We start from the raw sequence: 19,786 nt of genomic DNA, 5'->3' as shown, positions 1-19,786 counted from the left end.
CTCAAACTGAAGCAGTTCACGTTCACAGCTCAAACTGAAGCAGTTCACGTTCACAGCTCAAACTGAAGCAGGTTAATGTTCACAGCTCAAACTGAAGCAGCTCACGTTCAGAGCTCAAACTGAAGCAGCTCACGTTCAGAGCTCAAACTGAAGCAGCTCACGTTCAGAGCTCACAGTTTTATGTTTTATCAGTAAGTTGCAGATTATTTCCTGACCCTGGTGAGACACTTCAGCTCGATGTGCGTTCCACATCAGTTGCTGGTGTGACTGATGTTTGGTCTCTTTTTTTTTCAGATCCAGTGACACAATTTGCATAAAAATGATTAATAAAAATGTTAGATTTTTTTTGGCTGGAATTTGATCATTGTTCATAAAACTCCTCCAGATATTCACATGAACTGTTTTCAGCAGTAACATCACTGGTTATCTGAATGAACAGCTGCAGCAGTCGTGCCGATGCTGTGTCCGAGTCTCTTCCACCATCAGAAAGTGTTTCCCCCCTGTTGAAACGTGTGGCGCTCCCCTCTGTGGTCAGGACTAAGGTTTGGTTTAGATTCAGGGAGGACGAAACCAGGGTTCATTTCACTGACAAAAAATATGACGAAAATCTCAAGTAAGTTTTTTTCCATGATGAAAATAAGATGAGGATGAGCTAAAAATAGATCCTGATAATAAAAACTAGAGAGATGTGATGAACATGTCGGTGGTGAACTATCAGACACTGGAAGAACAGCTGTGCTTGTAACTCTTCAGATGCAGCATGAGCGACAGGCTGCTAAACTCCAGTAAATAGTCTGCACCAGGATGTTTCAGTAGCTGCTGAATGGCAGCAGTTAGCAAAACACTGATCAACTGAGACACTTTGAATTTTAACTGTCAGTTTTATATATCACAGTATACCTTAACAGCAATATATTGCTGTACCCTTGTAAGATCCTTTTATTTAACCAGTCCTGAAATCACCGTCACCAAACCCACCAGACTCCATTTAAATAAACCCTCATGTTAGCCTGTACAGAGGCAGCATGTTGTCACATCTAACGGGTGAACTAAGGGTTAATTTAAACCAAACCAGAGCTGCTGATTGTTGAAGAGTGAGAGGATGAACTGAGATGGTTTCTGTGAGTGTTATTTAGTTCCTGCTGACTGTGACTGAGGTGAGTTTAATGATGATAACATGAGTGAGTATTTAAATGGAGTCTGGTGGGTTTGGTGACGGTGATGTCAGGACTGTTTCTGGATGTTTAACACAAAGCTCTGTCTCTGTAGGGATCCTTCCATCATGATGTCACACTCTCACAGTAACAGTCTGATCCTGTCAGTGACAGAAACAAACTGTGGACACATCACAGCCTGGTTCACTGTTTCTAGATTAGACGAGGGAACAGGCTCCATGTTGAAATATATCACAGTTATCCTCTAATGTGCAAACAGCAGGATGGTGCAGGTGGTTCACTTGTTTTTAATCTCACTGTCGAGGGCTTTAATTGCTGATTTGAAGCCAGTTTTAAAATCTGATCACATGATTTGAATAAAACATGTCAGTGTGCAGAGTGAAGTGAAACTACAGCTGACACACAGAAGAGTGAGGCGTTTGAAACACTCCAGTACCATGACATTGTACTTTACATAAAGTGGTGGATGTCTCTTCACTCCACAGCCTGTTGGTGTGTGTCACATGATGTGTACATGTGTCTGTGCATCAGTGTGTGTGTGTGTGTGTGTGTGTGTGTGTGTGTGTGTGTGTTCACATGAAAGTGGATGCCTTTGAACAGCACATTTGGCCCATGTGATTCTGATAGACCTTATCAGTGCAGTGTGTCTGTGTCCACATGTGACGTGTCCGTCCCTCTGACCTTGTTGCCGTTGTTGAGGCTCATGCCGCTGAGGGCCGACAGTTTGGCCTCCAGACTGTGGTGTCCCGGCTGCTGCTGCTGCTGCTGCTGCTGGTGGAGCTGCTCCCTCTGGATCTGCTCCCTCATGCTCCTCGCCTCCTGGATGGCCTTCATCACCGCGTCCTGGTCCCCAAACAGAGCCGTGGAGTTCAGGCTGGACAGGATGTCTGAGAGGGGATGACACAGAGGGACAACTGTCTGTCACTTTGACTGGAAGAACAAGAGAACCCAGTAGAGGTCCATCGATTCATCAGTTTAGCTGATTAATCAGTGCCGATAGGACTTTATACAAACTATCATTAATGGCAGAGCGGGGCTCCAATAATGGCTGATAGCTGTAACCTCCACTTGTCATGTGGATACGACCGTAAGGCTTTTGCACGGAGAACCCTACATACAAATACAAAGTAAGTGTGTGCTTTAGATCATTTGTATGATTTAAATGACAGTTCATTAATATAGGACGGCTTTACGACATAATGCGTTTGCTGATCTTAAAAGAGTATTGAGAACCAGAACACGTTCCCAAAATGTTTGTGTGGAACTATTATAATCAAGGAAGTGTCTGCAGATACACTGATCACCTGAGAGCGTCAGTCGGTCATTGATTAGAAATCAGTCCATCTGATGCTGGTTTTGTTTCATCACTGTAGCCAGTATCTCACTATCACTATCCTCATTCAGATTTTAAGAAGCTACAAATTATATTCAGCCACAAAATAAGTCTGAAAAGCTGCAAATCAGAACAAAGCACAGAGAGTTGTTGACTAGAGATGATGCGCCGTCTCATGGTGGTCACTTCCTGTCAACGTTACAGATCAGAAGCACAGAGAGTTGTTGACTAGAGATGATGCGCCGTCTCATGGTGGTCACTTCCTGTCAACGTTACAGATCAGAAGCACAGAGAGTTGTTGACTAGAGATGATGCGCCGTCTCATGGCGGTCACTTCCTGTCAACGTTACAGATCAGAAGCACAGAGAGTTGTTGACTAGAGATGATGCGCCGTCTCATGGCGGTCACTTCCTGTCAGCGTTACAGATCAGAAGCACAGAGAGTTGTTGACTAGAGATGATACGCCGTCTCATGGCGGTCACTTCCTGTCGACGTTACAGATCAGAAGCACAGAGAGTTGTTGACTAGAGATGATACGCCGTCTCATGGCGGTCACTTCCTGTCAACGTTACAGATCAGAAGCACAGAGAGTTGTTGACTAGAGATGATGCGCCGTCTCATGGCGGTCACTTCCTGTCAGCGTTACAGATCAGAAGCACAGAGAGTTGTTGACTAGAGATGATACGCCGTCTCACGGCGGTCACTTCCTGTCGACGTTACGGATCAGAAGCACAGAGAGTCGTTGACTAGAGATGATACGCCGTCTCATGGCGGTCACTTCCTGTCAGCGTTACAGATCAGAAGCACAGAGAGTCGTTGACTAGAGACAATACGCCGTCTCATGGCGGTCACTTCCTGTCGACGTTACAGATCAGAAGCACAGAGAGTCGTTGACTAGAGATGATGCGCCGTCTCATGGCGGTCACTTCCTGTCAACGTTACAGATCAGAAGCACAGAGTCGTTGACTAGAGATGATGCGCCGTCTCATGGCGGTCACTTCCTGTCAACGTTACAGATCAGAAGCACAGAGAGTTGTTGACTAGAGATGATACGCCGTCTCATGGCGGTCACTTCCTGTCGACGTTACAGATCAGAAGCACAGAGAGTCATTGACTAGAGATGATGCACCGTCTCATGGTGGTCACTTCCTGTTAACCAGCAGCTTTTTACAACGTTACAGAACGGAGCGTTAACAGTAGTTGTTTGTCTCAACTCATCTCGTCACAAAGTTTTGGTCTGAACTGGACTTTAATGAGACCACTGCATGCTCGTTGACCATTTGTCACTTCTCCATCATCTCTGTCCAACCTGTAAAATAAAACACGCCCACTGATGTCACACAGTCCAGTTTGAGGAAAACCTGGTTTTGGTTCCAACTTTATTTTTGGTCAAATTGCTGCGTATGGTTCAAAATTGGGTGCAAGAACTGAAACGGAACAGATTCCATGTGGAATATGGAATTTATGAGATATTTTACAGAGAACTCTTCTGTAGTGTGATGTTTCTACCCAGAACCCTGTTTGGGGGTTTTATCCAGAGCCTTTTCACCTTCTAACAGTGCTAACAAGAACGCATTCAGAAGGTTCTATAATGAACCATTTTATACTTACATAAGTTTGAGTCGGGGATAGTTTAATGTTTAACAGTGAATTGTGGTCAGAAAATACCTCCAGCCAATCAGTGAACAGACTGCTGTGACATGTTGACGTGTGTTACAGAGAACTTCTTCCTGTTTCTGAGAGTAAGAACACGCCAGAGAAATATCATAATATTATCACTGTGGCGAGCTGCACTTTGCCACTGCTAAAGTTTGCAGATACTTTATTTTGCTTTTGAGTCTGAATTCTCAAAGAGCCCAGTCTGCTGTGTGTGTGTGTGTGTGTGTGTGTGGTTTTATGCAGCTTCATGAACTCTATCAAACTTTGAAAACAAAGTGCGAGTGTTGACAACCAAAAATTCATCATGGCTGCAAATCCCATTTAAACATCTGTATAAAAAACACATTTAAACATCTGTATAGAAACTCTTGTCAGGGTCGCTGGAGTTGTTTTCCAGTCCACTGGTGTCTGAGCGGGACAGAAGCTCAGAAGTTTATGTGCCTCACACTTTTGAAGAATAAGAAAAAATAAATAAATAAAAGGATGCAAAGTTTCCGTCGCCCTCTGCTTTAATTAGCAGATGAGGAGGAAGCACTGTATGCTTGGGTGGCCGTTAAAATGGGCAAAAAATAACTTTGCAGGGAGCAGAAGCGTGGCGTCCTCAAAGCCACTCCAGAGGAGCTGGTGAAATTGTTTTCTGGGGGGATATAATGAGAGGCTTCAGATTGGCCTTAATAACAGATAGCAGAGGTAGGGGCATAAAAGGTCTAACGCGGGCAGACAATGATGTGAGGAAGCTCTTAAAAACCAAATAACGTGTGCTGGGTTTCACTGCTTCCGCTGCTGGGCTTTTCATTGGGGCTAAATACAGGGCTTTGGACTCCTGTAAAACACAACACATACACACTCGCACACACTCAGGTCTCGTCGTGGGTCTGAGGTGTCTGCAGTCTATCAGGCGCATGCGACGCTGCCTGGTTTGTCTGTGTGTGGCGGGGAGGAGGGAGGTGTTTGTGTTTTTCCGGTTGAGGGGCAGACAGAGTGTTTGCTCTGGATGGATGTACAGTACACATGTGAACAATACGTGGTGTGTGACTCTTTATTTGTGTCAGACACAGCGTGGAAGTGTCGACTGCGTCAGTGTTTCCCTCAGAGTTTTGTCTTGGCGTAGCGGAGCGGCGTTTGGAGCGTGTGATTGTTATTGAACACGACAGTGAGGTCGGTTCTGATGTGTTTCCATTAAGCTCAGGTGGCCCCTCCTGTCTGTGCAGTGGTAAAGGAAACACAGGGGTAAATGTGTGTGTATAACCTACCCAGAGAGGAGTTCCTGCCCATGTTGGAGATGGGGCTGGGGATGCGGCCCTTGCTGATGCCTGTGGGGCTGCTCTTGTTTCCGGAGAACAGACTCTGCGTCGGGGACGTCGGGGAGCGAAGAGGCTCGGCTGTCTTGGGTCTGGCTGAGAGGTTCAGTGGCTGTGTGGATCCTTCCTCCTGTTGGTGCAACAACAGTGTTTAAAAGATCAGGATCTGTATCCGAATAAAAAAAAAAATTAAACTCCCTGTAAACATGTCAGTGTGAGTGAAATGGTTCTAACACACCCAGATCATGTGACTCCTGCACGTATACAGTCAATCAGACCCAAACTGGCCGAGGCGCTCTGAGCATGCTCCACAGTTTCCGCCCCGGGCTTTGACCCGGAAGTCCAATAGCATTAAATGTGTAAGAGAAGAAGAAGCCGGTAACAACATGGAGAAATCTACATCCAGAGCCGTGACTTTTTGGACGGACCAAATGTACAGAGCTGTAAAGTTGTCCACCATGGTAGCAGTTAGCTGCTAGCTAACCGTAGCTAACTTGTTTGTCCATTGCTTGGTCTGTGACGTAATAGGTCAACAGGAAAAAGGTCCAATACTAACAAGCTGAAAGGGGGCATATCTCCACCTATCGTAGAGGAGTCGCACATACTTGGCTCAATAAATGGAAAAAAGGGGACGGGACGGTTCTGTTGGTACCATCCACAACTCTTCACAATGAAATAACCTGATGGGTACTGAACTGAACTGAGAGGCTGACCTTTGACCCACAGTAGCACAATCAATGTTTTAACAGTGCTCTTCAGACGCAGGCCTGCTGATGGTTTCACACGGTTTCACTTATTGACATTTGTTGGAAAAAATCTTGCCAACAAACGTAGTGATGCAGAAACAAAGACGAGGAAACCTATTTTACATAATGGCCAAACAATTAATTACAACTTCCTGTTTGGTCATGAGATGTCATTGGGCCCAAACAGACTTTTAACCATTGACTAACATCGGGAAAAAGATGTCTGTAAATCAGTGGAGCATCACAGTCCCACAAAAACGACTCATTTCACTATCAGGATTCGATCTGATAACATTTGTAAAGTCTAGAAGAGCCACGAGACTAAATCATTTTATCCCCATTCAAGTTAGCGGAGTGCTAAACAGAAAGTGGCTGCTTGGTCGGAGGAAGTTTCTAATGGGCCTGCTCCGTGGGCCCGATGATGAGGGAGATCCAGGTGAATTTAAACCCGGTAGGTCAACTACTTAGCTTCATGTGCCGCTGAACAACTTTCACAGACATGTCTGTTTCCAAAAATCAACTTCGCAAATGTTTTATTAGGATAAAGATGCGTCCAGAGGCACAGTGAGGTGGAAGCAGCTCTGGATGGAACAAAGTGTGACACAGACATATTTTGGTGAAACTAAACCAGTCCCCATTTAAAGTGTAATTGACTCCGTTTAAAGTGAGCACAGCAGCTGATTTTCAATTTTGTCCAAATGATCTTTTAAAGTGTTTTCAGTAGTTAAGTGCTGTTCCCACTGACTGATCAGTCATCCCTATCATCCCCTCAATAAATGAATTCCTCTGCTCACCTCTATGAACCTGACGGGGGGAAACTGTGGCAGTGAACCTTCATATCTAAACAAAGGCACCTTTGTACGACGCCTCTCTTTCTAAACGAAGGTCTGCGACCACGCTGATCCACAGACGGGATCTCCTGTAATGCACGTCAACACGGCCTCAGTGCGGCTCTTGTGTTGGCAGCAAACGCTTAATGAGTGCGGATCTAATTTGGAGCTTCAGCTGAGGGAAGTGTTGAGAACGAGAGGAGTTTAGGACGGGCTCAGCAGGGCGGGTGTGTGTGTGTGTGTGTGTGTGTGTGTGTGTGTGTGTGTTAGGCTGCGGGTGGCATGCCAGAGTGGGGGGTGTTGGTGGGCTGAGTGTGTGCGGGGGTTAGTGCAGGGTGGGGAGTTTGGAGGGCACATCACTACTGTTTGAGTGTGGTGAGCTCTGACGCCGGTCTATTGTGACGCCGCTGCAGCTGTGCCCCCCACACACACATGGCTTCCATTACCGCCTCGTCGGCGAGTGAAGGCGAGGCGTACGCTCTCTCCAGTGGAGGGGGCTGGGCTCCTGCCAAACAGCAGCCAGCGCCAGTGTCGCTGTGTGAGTGTGTGTATCAGTGTGTGACTTTTAAATAAGCTGTTTCTAATTGTTGCAGCGCAGTGCCATGTGCCGTTTGTTGTTTCAACAACTTCCAAATTTCCAGCCTCTCACTTTGACTCCAACTAATCATCATTGTGTGTTTTTCTATCAAATATTTTCAGAACTCTTTCCTGTGACTTATTCTGATGTTTGTGACTTTAGAGACTCTGTTTTCTGTTTTCTGTTTATACGGAGCTGCTGTACGTTCATCTCATTGCCGGCTGTTCCTGAGCACAGTAAACACGGTGCTGCTGTTTCTCTGCTTCCTGCTCGTTGGTCCTTCTTCTGAGATGCAGACCAGTTTTAAATGTGTCCACCTGGTGTGTGTAAATCCTGTTGGATCATTTAAACAACTCAACAGAAACTCTGGACTCACCTTAATGTGAGCGACAGGACTGGACACTCTCTTCTCGCTCTTCAGGGCGGAGGGGGAAAGGGGACCGGAGGAGTTGGGAGCCTGCGGGAGGGAAGCCATCTTGGCTCCTGGTGAGATCTGCATGCTTGCCAGCTGGGCGGCGTACAGCTGCTGCAAAAAAGGGAAGAAACCAGCAAAACCGACAGGCTATTAACATCGCTCGCCAGCAGCTAGTCAGTGGCTTTCCTCTTTCATTCTGTCTCCTCTCTTCTTCTGAACCCCCCCACACCCTTCATCCTATCCTCCCCGGCACCGCTCACATCTTCTGAGGGTTGATGGGTGTGTGTCCGAGCCAAACACACATGGAAACAAACGCACACACGTGAACGCACCTCCGTCTGCAGCTGACAGGAGTGTCCCACACAAATGGAAGATTTGTTTGAGTCTCTATCAGAGAGGCCTTCCAGCAAAACATCTTAGTTTCAAATTATCTGCCATCCATCTCTGACACTTATTCTTTCTACAGATGCTGAGAGCAGCTTGGATCTCCATTTGCATCCACAAATAAATCCAGACAATAGCTACAGAAACGTCTCAACGCTGAGCTTGAATCCTACTTTGCTTTAATGGTGACATTCTATAAAACTGGATCTCTGCAGAAATGTGAGCGCGTAAGTAGAGAAATGAACTTCGGAGACAATGCCTGTCTCAGCAGTGATTTCAGTAAAAGTCTGGGTTTCTTTATTTTTTCAGAAAAACAATGTGAACCACAGACGGAAAGTTGTTCTGATGATTTGACCTTTTTTAACAGCAAATCAAATCAAATTATGACTGAACGAGACTTTATGAGTCTGAAAAACACTTGAGAATAATCTTGTCACTGACAGTTAGTCCTTGTGTTAACACTTCAGACAATCGAGTTTCTTCTCTAACTTTAATCCAAAAGACAAATAGTGGACAATCATTTTTAAGTAGGTGTAGTCATACTGCAATTACAGCTTGGTCATGAATCAAGTGAAACACTTGAAAATACTGTAAAAAAAAAAAAAGAGTTGGAAAGTTAAAGCCATCTGCCTTCAGGGCTGAACCTAAACGTTCAAAAAACTTTACCAATTTTCCATCCAACAAAAATCAAAGAGTCAAATCGTGGGCCCGCAGTCCAGGGTCTTCTAAATCAAAGCTAGCTAGCCAGACAAACCGCTGCCTGAAACCACTGTCAACCCCTGTCGACATGCATTGGAGTGTGAGTGCTGGAGTATCAAAGAGCCTGTCCTCAGGAAAACCACCCAGACGTGGCTGGCCTTCGCTTCGACTCCGTCCTCTCACCTCATCTGTCTCACCCTCCTTCTGTCTTTCCTTTGTCCTCTCTTCTCGCCCCCCCCCTCCCCCCCGTCTCTCAGTGTTGGACCTCTGTTTTTACTCTCTGCTCCCTCTCAGCCTAAACGGCCCCCAGTGTTGTGAGATCTGATTTCCCTGTAGTCAAAACTGCAAAGCCTCCTGGGAGCAAAGAGAGCTCGATGGAGAGAAAGAGAAAGAGAGCGTGTTGCTCTGCAGACACACGAGACCACCGTCGCTTCACCGCCGGAGCGCCAGGCTCAGCGGTTGGGGCCAGAGAAGTTGGCTGGCCCTCTTTCCACTTCTTTCAGAGCGATATTAAACACAAACAGAAGGGGCCTCGCCACTGAAACAAAGCCCTGATGTCACGCCGCTTATTTTCCTTGGAAGGCACCGGAGTGCTCGGGCCAACCCCTGGCGATATGAGATCCCCGTAAGAATGTGCCTTGAATGGCTGGTGGTGAGGCCTCTCGCGTCAATCAAGCCGACCGCAGAGTTTCTTCTGGTGATGCCTGATATTCTTACAGCTCTGAGGGGAGCAGGGGCCGGGGCTGACACACCAAGCTCTGAGGTAAAACACACACACACACACAGACACACACACAGTATTGTGCTAGTAGCAGCGATTCCGTCAGCGATTCCACACGAAGACGAGGGAACTGTTGAACAAACAAAAGACGGAGAATAAGAGCTCCTTCCTTATTTCTCCTCTGTTTCTTAAAGACACTCGGAGATTGATTGGCGACTGGGGAGGCCAATGTGCTGCGTAAACAGCCCCAACCGCAGCTCTCGCCGACCAGCCAACCCCCACGGGAAGACAATGCCGCAATTTCCTAAATTACAAATTGACAAAGAGGGTCTCGACTGGGCCGCAGCTGTCCGGACTATCTGACGGACCTCCGGACGTTAGTGCTAATTTGACTAAAATCCAAATGATTAGTCTGTCATCTCTGGCCTCCTGATCATCAGCAGCTTTTTCTAACAGCAGAGAGGAGGTGGTGTTGATGTGGTGCGGTGTGGGCAGTGCCGTCCCGACTGTGCTCAGACCGGCCCTTCCCATTAGGACAGAGCAGAGAATCCCTTCAGCCGGCCTCTTTACTGTTGAGCTGTGATCGATCTCAGGAGAACACAAGACAAATGAGGTTTTGTGTTTTTCAGCAGGTCTGAGGAGGAGGAGGGTGAGATGGATCAGAGTCAGCCCACACGCAGGACCGAGGCTAAATATTACACTTGGAGGGTTAGCTGCGTCCAACACAGTGAAAGAGACACACAGAGAGGCATAAAGACAACCATTATCTCACTTCTACTTTTTCATTACACAACAGACACAAACTGAATCTGACTGCCTCCGATCATTGTCCTCATTTAATGACAAAGGAAGTCTTTCTGGGAGAATCACTGAGCGCTGCCAGCGGGGCAGGAATCATGACTGAGGGCCACAGAAGTTTGTTCCTCACCGTCGCACACAGAGACACACAGAGACACAGAAAGCAGAGACATGTCTTATGATTCCTACAAGAATGTGTGCTCACTAACTTATTTCACTGACATCAGCTGTGACAAAGGACGGCTTTCTTCAGCGTGTGTGAAGGGGTCTGCTCCGAGCCTCTGGAAACTATCCGCCCCATCAAGCTCCCACATCGACAGCACCACACTGTGCTAGCTTCAAGGTCACTTCATGATGGGCGGAGCATGACAGGACAGCGTTGGTCAAATATCTTCAGATCAGTTTCTTCAATAATGAAGACAGAAAACACGGGACATTATTCTCACTGTCACTCTCTGAACCTTCACTGTCTCCTCCATGTGGACCTTCTCGCACCCTGAGAAGCAACAAAACCTGGTGACGCAGCACAAACCACCTCCCAGTGCTGAACACTTTTAAGTTAACATTTTCATACTATAATGGTAGAATATGAACGCTTGAAAATCACTAATTCACGATGTAGCCGACATGAATATCTGAAGTTCTCCATGCAAAAAGCCGACGTCCACGATATGCGTGACGTAGGTGGACACATCTGTTACGCTAATTTGCATGAAGTGGCGTCCCAATTCGTAGGTAAAATTCCCTCCCCTCAACACTACCCCTTCATCATTGAGGAGAATCTATCTGGCGAGTGCACTTGAAACCAAAGAGTAAGGTTAAAGGAAGAGAACTGGGATTGGCCCAAAGGTCCAGTGTGTTGGATTTAAGGTAAATATGACACATCCAGTCTGTTTTCTATAGTGTACAATCAGCTGAGATGTTTATATCTACACAGGGAGCAGGTCCTCGTCTACAGAGATCACCATGTTTCTACTGTAGCCCAGAACAGACAAACCAAACACTGACTCTAGATAGAGACATTTTTGTGTCAGCCACCATAGTTAGCAGTAACTCTGTGATGAGAGAAAATGCTGTTCCTGTTTGACCATCAGTTGCAGCCAGCTGTCTGAAGCTTTGCTTCAGGGCAGAACTACCAAACATCTGTAGAGTCTGACCACAACATCTGTCCGTCCTGTGCTGAGCACGGATCTGTCTTTCAAAGGGTTTGATGGCAGCTGGTGTGTTTGACTGCAGTGTGTAGCAGAGGAGAAGCTAACGTAGAGCTAACATAGAGCTAACACGGTGTAGCTCTTTGTTTCTAGTGTTTGACAGTGTGGAGATAAAGTCACTGTGAAGTGAAGCATGACTGAGACTAAGGAGTAAAACAGATAAGATGTGTCAGCGTGTCGTTGGACTGTTAAAAGACACAGCAAAGAAAAAAGACTTTGTATTGATCCTCTGAATGATGATTAATGACTCATTAATGCATGCAGCCACATTAATGACACAGTTCATTTACCTCAGCCTGTGATGCAGGTTGCACATACTGTCAGTGTAACAGCTCACACATCACCAACATGACAAACAGCAGAGACTCAAAGGGTCAAAGGAACAAATCGTCTGCAGGCTGCTGCAGACGCTTCTCATGCTTGATAAATAAGTGATGAGTACGTTAGCGAGGCTCTGAGTAAAAACACATCCACTCACAGTCACTGTGAGGTTTCCATGCTGTCGTTGTTCCTCACCTCCGAAAAGGCAGAGCCCATAAAGAGGCAGAGCCAGAGCTGAGACAGAGAGACGCTGTGGCACTACAGCGTAACCCACAGTGGCTACATGAAGGCCACAGGGCTTAAGATAGTGCAGGATGATTCTCTTCTTCAGGTTCAGTTTAAATTTCAGAAACACATTAGATCAGGGTTTCCTGCGGAACTCTGAGGCTGAGGTGAAATCGATAATGACTCAGACTTCAGCTTAGACGACTGTTGAGGAGAACAAGATGCTTCACCCAGCTGTCACTGATGGATCTCAGCAGATCTTTGCTGTCTGCTATGTTTGGAAAGTTGTTTGTTTGCAGCTGAGAAAAGTCAAATGGTTCAGTTAGCAACAAACTTTCTGAGGGAAACCCTGCAGACGTCGAGCTGTCCGACACAAACAAGCAGCTCACACAGCAAAGACACTCCAACACCATGCAGCTCATAGTGACCATCAACATGCTCTGACCCCCAACGCCTCACAGCTCAGTCAGTGGCCCCACACTCTCTGACACTCGGGGACGACATCTCAACTTTCACTGGTACATGCATGGGTGGATTATGAGACAATGGGCCCCTGGGCACAGAGAGACAAAAGGCCCCACCACCTCTTCTACACAGGAGCAACACACACCTCTTGTTAAACTGTTTTGATTCTCTTGCCGTTCCTTTGCATCTCTTTTTCTCTTTGTGGCCAGTTTGAGTCTCTTCCTGGTCGGTGACTTATATTTGAGTGACATTTTGCAGGTGAGGTCGGGGGGCCCTGGATCTGTGCTCGTTAGGCCCTGCAATCAATAATCCATCTACAGCTACATGCATTGTGTCTTTTAAAAATACACTCCACAGGAAATGTGGGTTTAAAGTTTCAGCAACAAAACTACCTGGTCAAGTTTAGACAGAGATCAAATGGTTTGGCTTCAAATAAGTACGTATGTCACATGACCTAATGTAGCTTCGTAAACACCTCGTCACTTAATTACAGGTAGAATTACAGGAAGAAGCTCAACCAGCTAACCAGCGGAGACACAATCACACTTTGTAAGTGTATTAAAAAAACTTTACGTACAGCTGTAAACATTGTGCACGACCACATAAAAACACACAAAGAGCTTTTACTTCACAGTATCCACACAAACGACCCACAATCCTCTGCACAGTGAAAGATGCATCAAATCGACTGTCAGAAGCCACAAAGATGGACGACAGCACGTTCAGGCCGATTAGTAATAAGAGGAATATTAATTGTTTAATTGAATAAAATAATCATAAATATAACAAACAACAAAAGGACATCCGTAACAAATAACAATAACAGAGACATGTAGCCTCTGTAATTTCACCATCGCCACTATAATATGTTTGAATCTACAGTGTTTGCAGTTATAACTTATTACACAGTAACAACATCACATCTCTGCGGGTCGACCTCGGTCTCTGGTGAGCTCGGTGAACAGCGTTTTGTTTTATCTCCATGGTAACAGGTGGGTAAGGGTCAAAGTTCAGGGTGTGATGTCATGAGACAGTAGTCTGTCCTGATTGTGAGCAGACTGCTTGTAACAGTACAAACTTTTTAAGGGCAGCTGCAGTTACTTCCAAAAGTAAAAAGAAAAAGTGTGTGATTCAGAACGCACCCTGTGATTGGCTGTCTGATCATTTAAACAAAGAACATGTTTCCTTGTGGCGGTTGTTCTAAAATGAGCTGTGGTTGAAGTTACTATTTTCTGATAGCATAGCTAGCTAGTTGAAATAATGACTCCTCCCACTGCTGTGAGGTGATTGGCTGAATAAAAACTCTTAAGTGTTTGACTGACAGGATTGTGAGCCTCTGATTGGCCACAATAAAAAATGATTGACAGATGCCCCGCCCTCTCGAACTTGCACATGTCTGAAACGTGGTGAAAGGTGGATGTTTCTCTGCAGGTGGATGTTTCTCTGTCTGCATGATGATGGCTGCTTTGCCTTTAAATAGTCAGTCTGTCTTCATGACCTTGCCGTGACCTCATTAAAGGGTCATTCCACCCATTTTTTTAAGGGTTTCCCTGAATGGTACAAACAGGAGCAGATTATGTGTCAGATCATTTTCAGTGACATCATTTCAAAGGAACATTCACTCAGCGTTTTTCAGTCAAGCTGTAACTGTAACTCCACTTAACTGAGCATGGAAACACTGAGTGGCCAGTCTGTCGTATTTGACACTGTGAGAATGAGAGAGTCTATGCAGGTATAGAGAGGTCAAGGTGATGTGTCTTTGGACTCACATCAGCCTCACAAAGCTTTAAATGTTAAGTTGTTGGAAAGCAGTTCACTGTGCAGGTGTTTTTCTTGTCTCCAGTTTGTGCGCTGCAGCGCTGCTGTACCACAACACACACAAAGAGCTACTGGCACATTTTTACAGATACATAACTGAACAAGAACAAGTCATAAATCTTGTGCTGATTGCTCGTGGCGGAGGTATTGTTGTCACAACAATGTCCAAACATGTGCTGGAAGCCAGCGCCTCCGTCTCAATAAAACTCCTCAGATAATCACCCTTTTTTTTCTCCTCTCATGAACACATCCCGGCGCTCTGTCTGTGTCTTCCTCCTGCTCCCAGTCTTCACCCAGCGCTGTGACGAGAAGCTTCCTCTTTCATTCAGGTTCCTCTCTGCCTGTCATTCTCCTCGTCTGAGCCAGTGTCTCACTGTGAATGAGTCTGCATCTCCGACATCATTCATCCTCTTACCTCTCACTCGTGCCAGAGGTAAGAGACTCTTTTGATCATTTCAAAGCCAGGAGTGGAGATAGGCTGCGCCGCGGCTCCCAACTCCTTGGCGCAGCAAGGCGCTTCGCTAAGTCAATAGCGGTTAATGAGAGCCTGGATAAGTGAAAACCACAATACAAATTGAATAAACGGAGATAAGGATTCTTGTAAGATCCAAAAGCAGTGCTCGGGTAATGACTGACGTGATGAAGCAACATTGTTTGCCAGTGAAAAAGCTTTTGAGGGCTTTTGTTCCCGTCACTGAGAGTAGGTACAGCGGGAGGGGCGGCCGGGTCGTGTTGTGAAATTCCAAACCGCCTTCAGGGAGCAGCCATTTCATTTCTCTTTTTTGTTTTTATTTCACTGTTTCTTTGCAAATGTGCTCTGTGATAACCATTATGGATAAGTGCTATTCTCCAACCACAGGTGTCAAGCAGCAATAAAATCTTTGATGAATTGCCCGGGCCAGGTGTTGTGCTGGTGGGGCGGAATTCCTCTGTGATTCATCATAACAGCTTTTGTCTGACACAGGTGACAGGCAGCAGATAAGCCGGCTAGCATGTTAGCGTCGGCCCACAGAGCTTCATCTCCGAGCGCTGCGTCACGTCGTCTTATTGAAAAAAGTGAACTCCATTAAAATTCATTAAGACAGAAGCCTGTGATGTGAGCCGATGGATGCCTGCTGGGCCGCCTCCAGCCTCCACTCCTACTTCACATCATCACTGTGAACATGCACTGAAACAAACTGGTGAGCTGCACAAGGAAGTCGGGACGTAATAATGGAGGCAAGAAACTTTTATTTTCTTGGTGTTTCTGTGGCCAAGTGTCTGCACTCTGCAGAGATCAGCGTCAATCACACGGGGTGGCACTCCTGTCTTTGAGTTTCTGCTGTTGCAGTCATGACATCTATCATTTCTCATGCTAAACAGCTCCTTCTTCTTTTTTATGTGTGTTTTGTTCCCCATGTACAATCTCCCAGACACTCAGCAGGTTTTATAACAACCTTGGCCTCCACATCTCAAACACAAAACATAAAAGGTTTCATGCACCAGGTATAGATTTAATCACAATTGTGTAGTTGAGTCGGCAATGGATACGGAGCACTGGAAAGTGTTTTTATTTGATGAAAATGTTTTTACCTACTTGAACTCAGGGCGAGGTTAGAACAAGTAGGAGTTCCATTTAGTTTGCCAATGCTCCTCATCTTTACTGTCTCTTCTGTTTACTCACTTATGTCCTATTGTCTGCGGCTCTGGTCTGCTGGTTCCACCCTCACCATGAAATCCAGGTGAACTTTCTGAGCCTGCGTCTTTGTTCCTGCTGCTGGTCTCAAACTTTCCTGCTTTGATTGTGAAACATTCTCTCTGGTTATCGTCACAGACACTGAAGAGGCTCTCCTTTAGTTTGCTTTGCTGGCCTTTAGTCTGACACAGTCTCCAACTTTAAATTATATAACCTCTCCTGTCTTTTTACAACACTGTGGAAGGATAACGGTACTCAACATTTCCTGTAGTTCAGGTTTTAACAAATAGGCTACAGCAGTTTTGGTTCAAGTAAGAACAAAGGACATTTCAGGTCTCACACAACGAATGTGGTGTGAGCGTTTCACATGGCAAGATTACACAGTGAGCCAATGCAAAGACGAGAATAGATGTAACCAGGCACATCAGGCGTGTGAGCAGCATGTCTTTGTATCATTCATAAGAGTTTCCATTTTTCAATTTGGGTGAGAAATTCAGGTGACGCTGTGTCACAGAGCCTCTCAGCGCTGAGATCTAGTTGAGATTCTCCTCAAGTCAGAGAATTAGAAGAAAACAACAGAGACTGACGTCATCGTCATCATCATCATCATCATCAGCTCGACCACTTAACGTCAGACAAAAAGAGAACAGGGCGGAGCCACAGGACAACGTGGGAAGAAAATATGTATCTGTGACTTCTGCAAGAGATTTTGTTGAGTTGCTTCCTAGCCAAATGTTCTGTTGGTCTTTTATTGTGGAGGGTACAGGAAGGTGTGAAGCAGTAAGGTGCTGCTGTGACATAAAGTAAACCAATAAAGACGCTGGTTCAGAGCTCGAAGCCTCAGTGTTCACTGTGTTCCTCACTTGATTCCAGCTTTCAGTTGGACCTAACTACAAACCAAGTTAGCCGTTAGCTTCCCTCCCAGTTAGCTAGCACAACCGTTAGCACCGCTGTGAAGAACAAACATTCACCAGCTGCCATAGACTCCAGAAAAACAGTGGTCACAAACGCTCAGGTAACGTAATGCCAAACTTTGCTTTGCGTTCAGTGTGAACACACCATCAGGCCCAGTACCAACACACCATCAGGCCCAGTACCAACGCACCATCAGGCCCAGTACCAACACACCATCAGGCCCAGTACCAACGCACCATCAGGCCCAAGCCGACCCCTCTGTACTGTGACAGAGTGGGACGGAGCAGCAGGGCGAGGTGTCGGGGCTACGTAGCGCCCCAAACTTCAACCCAAGTGTTGAGATGAGAAATCATCAGACAGCTGCACAAGCAACACAAAAAACACACAAATGACTTTTCCTTGTTAATAAAGATTTATAAATAACAATAACCATCATTTATCTTCATTTAATGTTTTATGTTTTGTCTGTTTTTTATTACAAGCATAGAAAATAATCTCCAATGTCTATGTAATTAGCTAGCTAAGGTAACGGTGTTTAGCTGACAGTCCCACATCGTCAAATATTCCTTTGTCACACTTTGAATTTAACTACAGTCCAGCAGCAGAATTGCTGCACATGTTAGCGCTCCTCTGATATTGGTGCGGACTGTGGGGGAGGAGCACCTGTTGTTACCGTTAGCAGCCTGATAATGACGCAGGGTTCTTTTTGATTTGATGACTTGTTTGACAGATTAATAATATGAAACTTAAGTTGAGGATAAATCGGCCCACACAAATGAAATCACCACTGAAGATAACAGCATATTTATAACGTCCGGCACCACTTACGTTCACATGGTCTCGAGCATCGACGACGCCTGATCAGGGTCTGACCCTGACCCCAGCTCACAGGGGACAGGGTGGCACTCCCACAGGAGGAGCAGGGGTTAAAATAAGACATGGGACTGGATAATTAATCATAATTGATCAAGATGATTGTGAAAATGAAAAGTCAGATATTTTCTAGGCTGAGGACTCCTTCACCACTTCATCATCTGATCTGCTGTGTGAACACATTACTGTCCCTATTTCGGTGTCACCCTGCAGGTTGTTTGGTATTGTGGTGGCTCTGATGACATGTCAGGAGACCAGGTGTTTGTGTCTTACCTGTAGTTGTAACGGGCTGAGTCCAGACGCCGCTGCAGCTGCCATTGTGGATGGAATGAACTGCATGGGGTAATTCTCACCTGTGGAAAAGCCCAAAGAAAACACAGTGTAGAACGAGGTGGAGGGGCGGAGCAGATTACTGCACAAGAACTAACCTGCTCTTTACCTTCAGCCAGCCTTTGTCTGTCTGTCTGTCTGTCTGTCTGTCTGTCCGACTGTCTCACTCTTTGTCTCTCTCATGTTTTTATTCATGGCGAATGAAACACGAAGGGTCACGAGTGTTTTATTCGAAGGTTAATAACGCTCATTGTCGGTACACACGGGCGCTTGAGACTTGGGCGATCAGAGTTCAAGTCCAGCGCTGTCTCATCGGGACGCACTCATAAATGCATATCAGAGCGGCGTGTATAACCCCTACTGTTTGTCCCTAAAAGGCTTTCCATGTCCGAGTCTTTGTGGCGCACAGAGTGGAGTCAGAGTCGAGAGGAGAATAATGGCTTTTTAATCCCTTTCTTCATCTCTGCCTCTCTCTGCGGCCTCGTGGGAGTGTGGGCTCACGCAGCAGGAATAAACATGGATTATTCTGTATGAAGTATGGAGGGTCAGCGGTGCACGGCGTCAGGCGAGCACCTGGAGGAATGCATGGAAGAAAGGAATGTGTAAAGGACGGGGAAGAGGAAGAAAGCAGGTGGTGTCACCGATCCTACAATAAGAAGTCTGTTTCTGTGTCAGCGTGTGTGGGAAAGTGTTTTGTTGCGCCTGTTTGTGTCAAATCCTCACCAACGGCTAAAAACATGCAGCTTACATGCAATCTTTTAAAGGGACAGTTCACCCAAAATCAAAAACACATTTTCTTGCTGTAGTTGTGTTTGTCAGATAGTTTCAGTGTGAGCTGCAGAGTGTTGCAGATATCAGCTGCAGAGACGTCTGACTCTTTAATATAAAGGATCAACATCAGCGTCTCTCTCAGGAAATCATGACAAAATGTTTGTTTGACTCTTGTTGAGCCTTTCTCTCCAGACAAAGACCTCAGGGTGGAAACTGCTCTGTGTTTTAATGCAGGGACAATAAATAACAACAATAAATTTGGATTACTGTTAATTTATCATGTTGATCTGTTCTGTACGACATCTATTGCACGTCTGTCCGTCCTGGAAGAGGGATCCCTCCTCAGTTGCTCTTCCTGAGGTTTCTACCATTGTTTCCCTGTTAAAGGGTTTTTTGGGGAGTTTTTCCTGATCAGCTGTGAGGGTCATAAGGACAGAGGGATGTCGTATGCTGTAAAGCCCTGTGAGGCAAATTGTGATTTGTGATATTGGGCTTTATAAAAAAACTGATTGAACTGAAACCTTTTTAACATATTTGGTCCTGA

General features: G+C 45.8%; 1 protein-coding gene across 4 annotated transcripts in view; it reads right to left on the bottom strand.

Annotated features, from left to right (window-relative positions):
- Nucleotides 1–19,786, bottom strand: part of LOC117261997 (transcription factor SOX-6-like) — a 188,190-nt gene that overhangs the window by 27,714 nt on the left and 140,690 nt on the right. For 3 of the 4 annotated variants that reach the window (XM_078167556.1, XM_078167558.1, XM_078167557.1), the window contains exons 9-12: nt 18,415–18,494; nt 7,998–8,147; nt 5,421–5,598; nt 1,857–2,062 (exon numbers count right to left, since the gene is read on the bottom strand). In XM_078167556.1, the coding sequence (XP_078023682.1) occupies nt 1,857–2,062; nt 5,421–5,598; nt 7,998–8,147; nt 18,415–18,494 (614 nt within the window). The remainder of the gene's footprint in view (nt 1–1,856; nt 2,063–5,420; nt 5,599–7,997; nt 8,148–18,414; nt 18,495–19,786) is intronic. The other variant, XM_078167559.1, reaches the window with a different exon arrangement.

The sequence above is a fragment of the Epinephelus lanceolatus genome, chromosome 5 (assembly GCF_041903045.1).
Source record: "Epinephelus lanceolatus isolate andai-2023 chromosome 5, ASM4190304v1, whole genome shotgun sequence".
NCBI lineage: Eukaryota > Metazoa > Chordata > Actinopteri > Perciformes > Serranidae > Epinephelus > Epinephelus lanceolatus.
The sequence above is the reverse complement of the archived record's forward strand: the minus strand, read 5'-3'. Positions and strand labels throughout refer to the sequence as shown.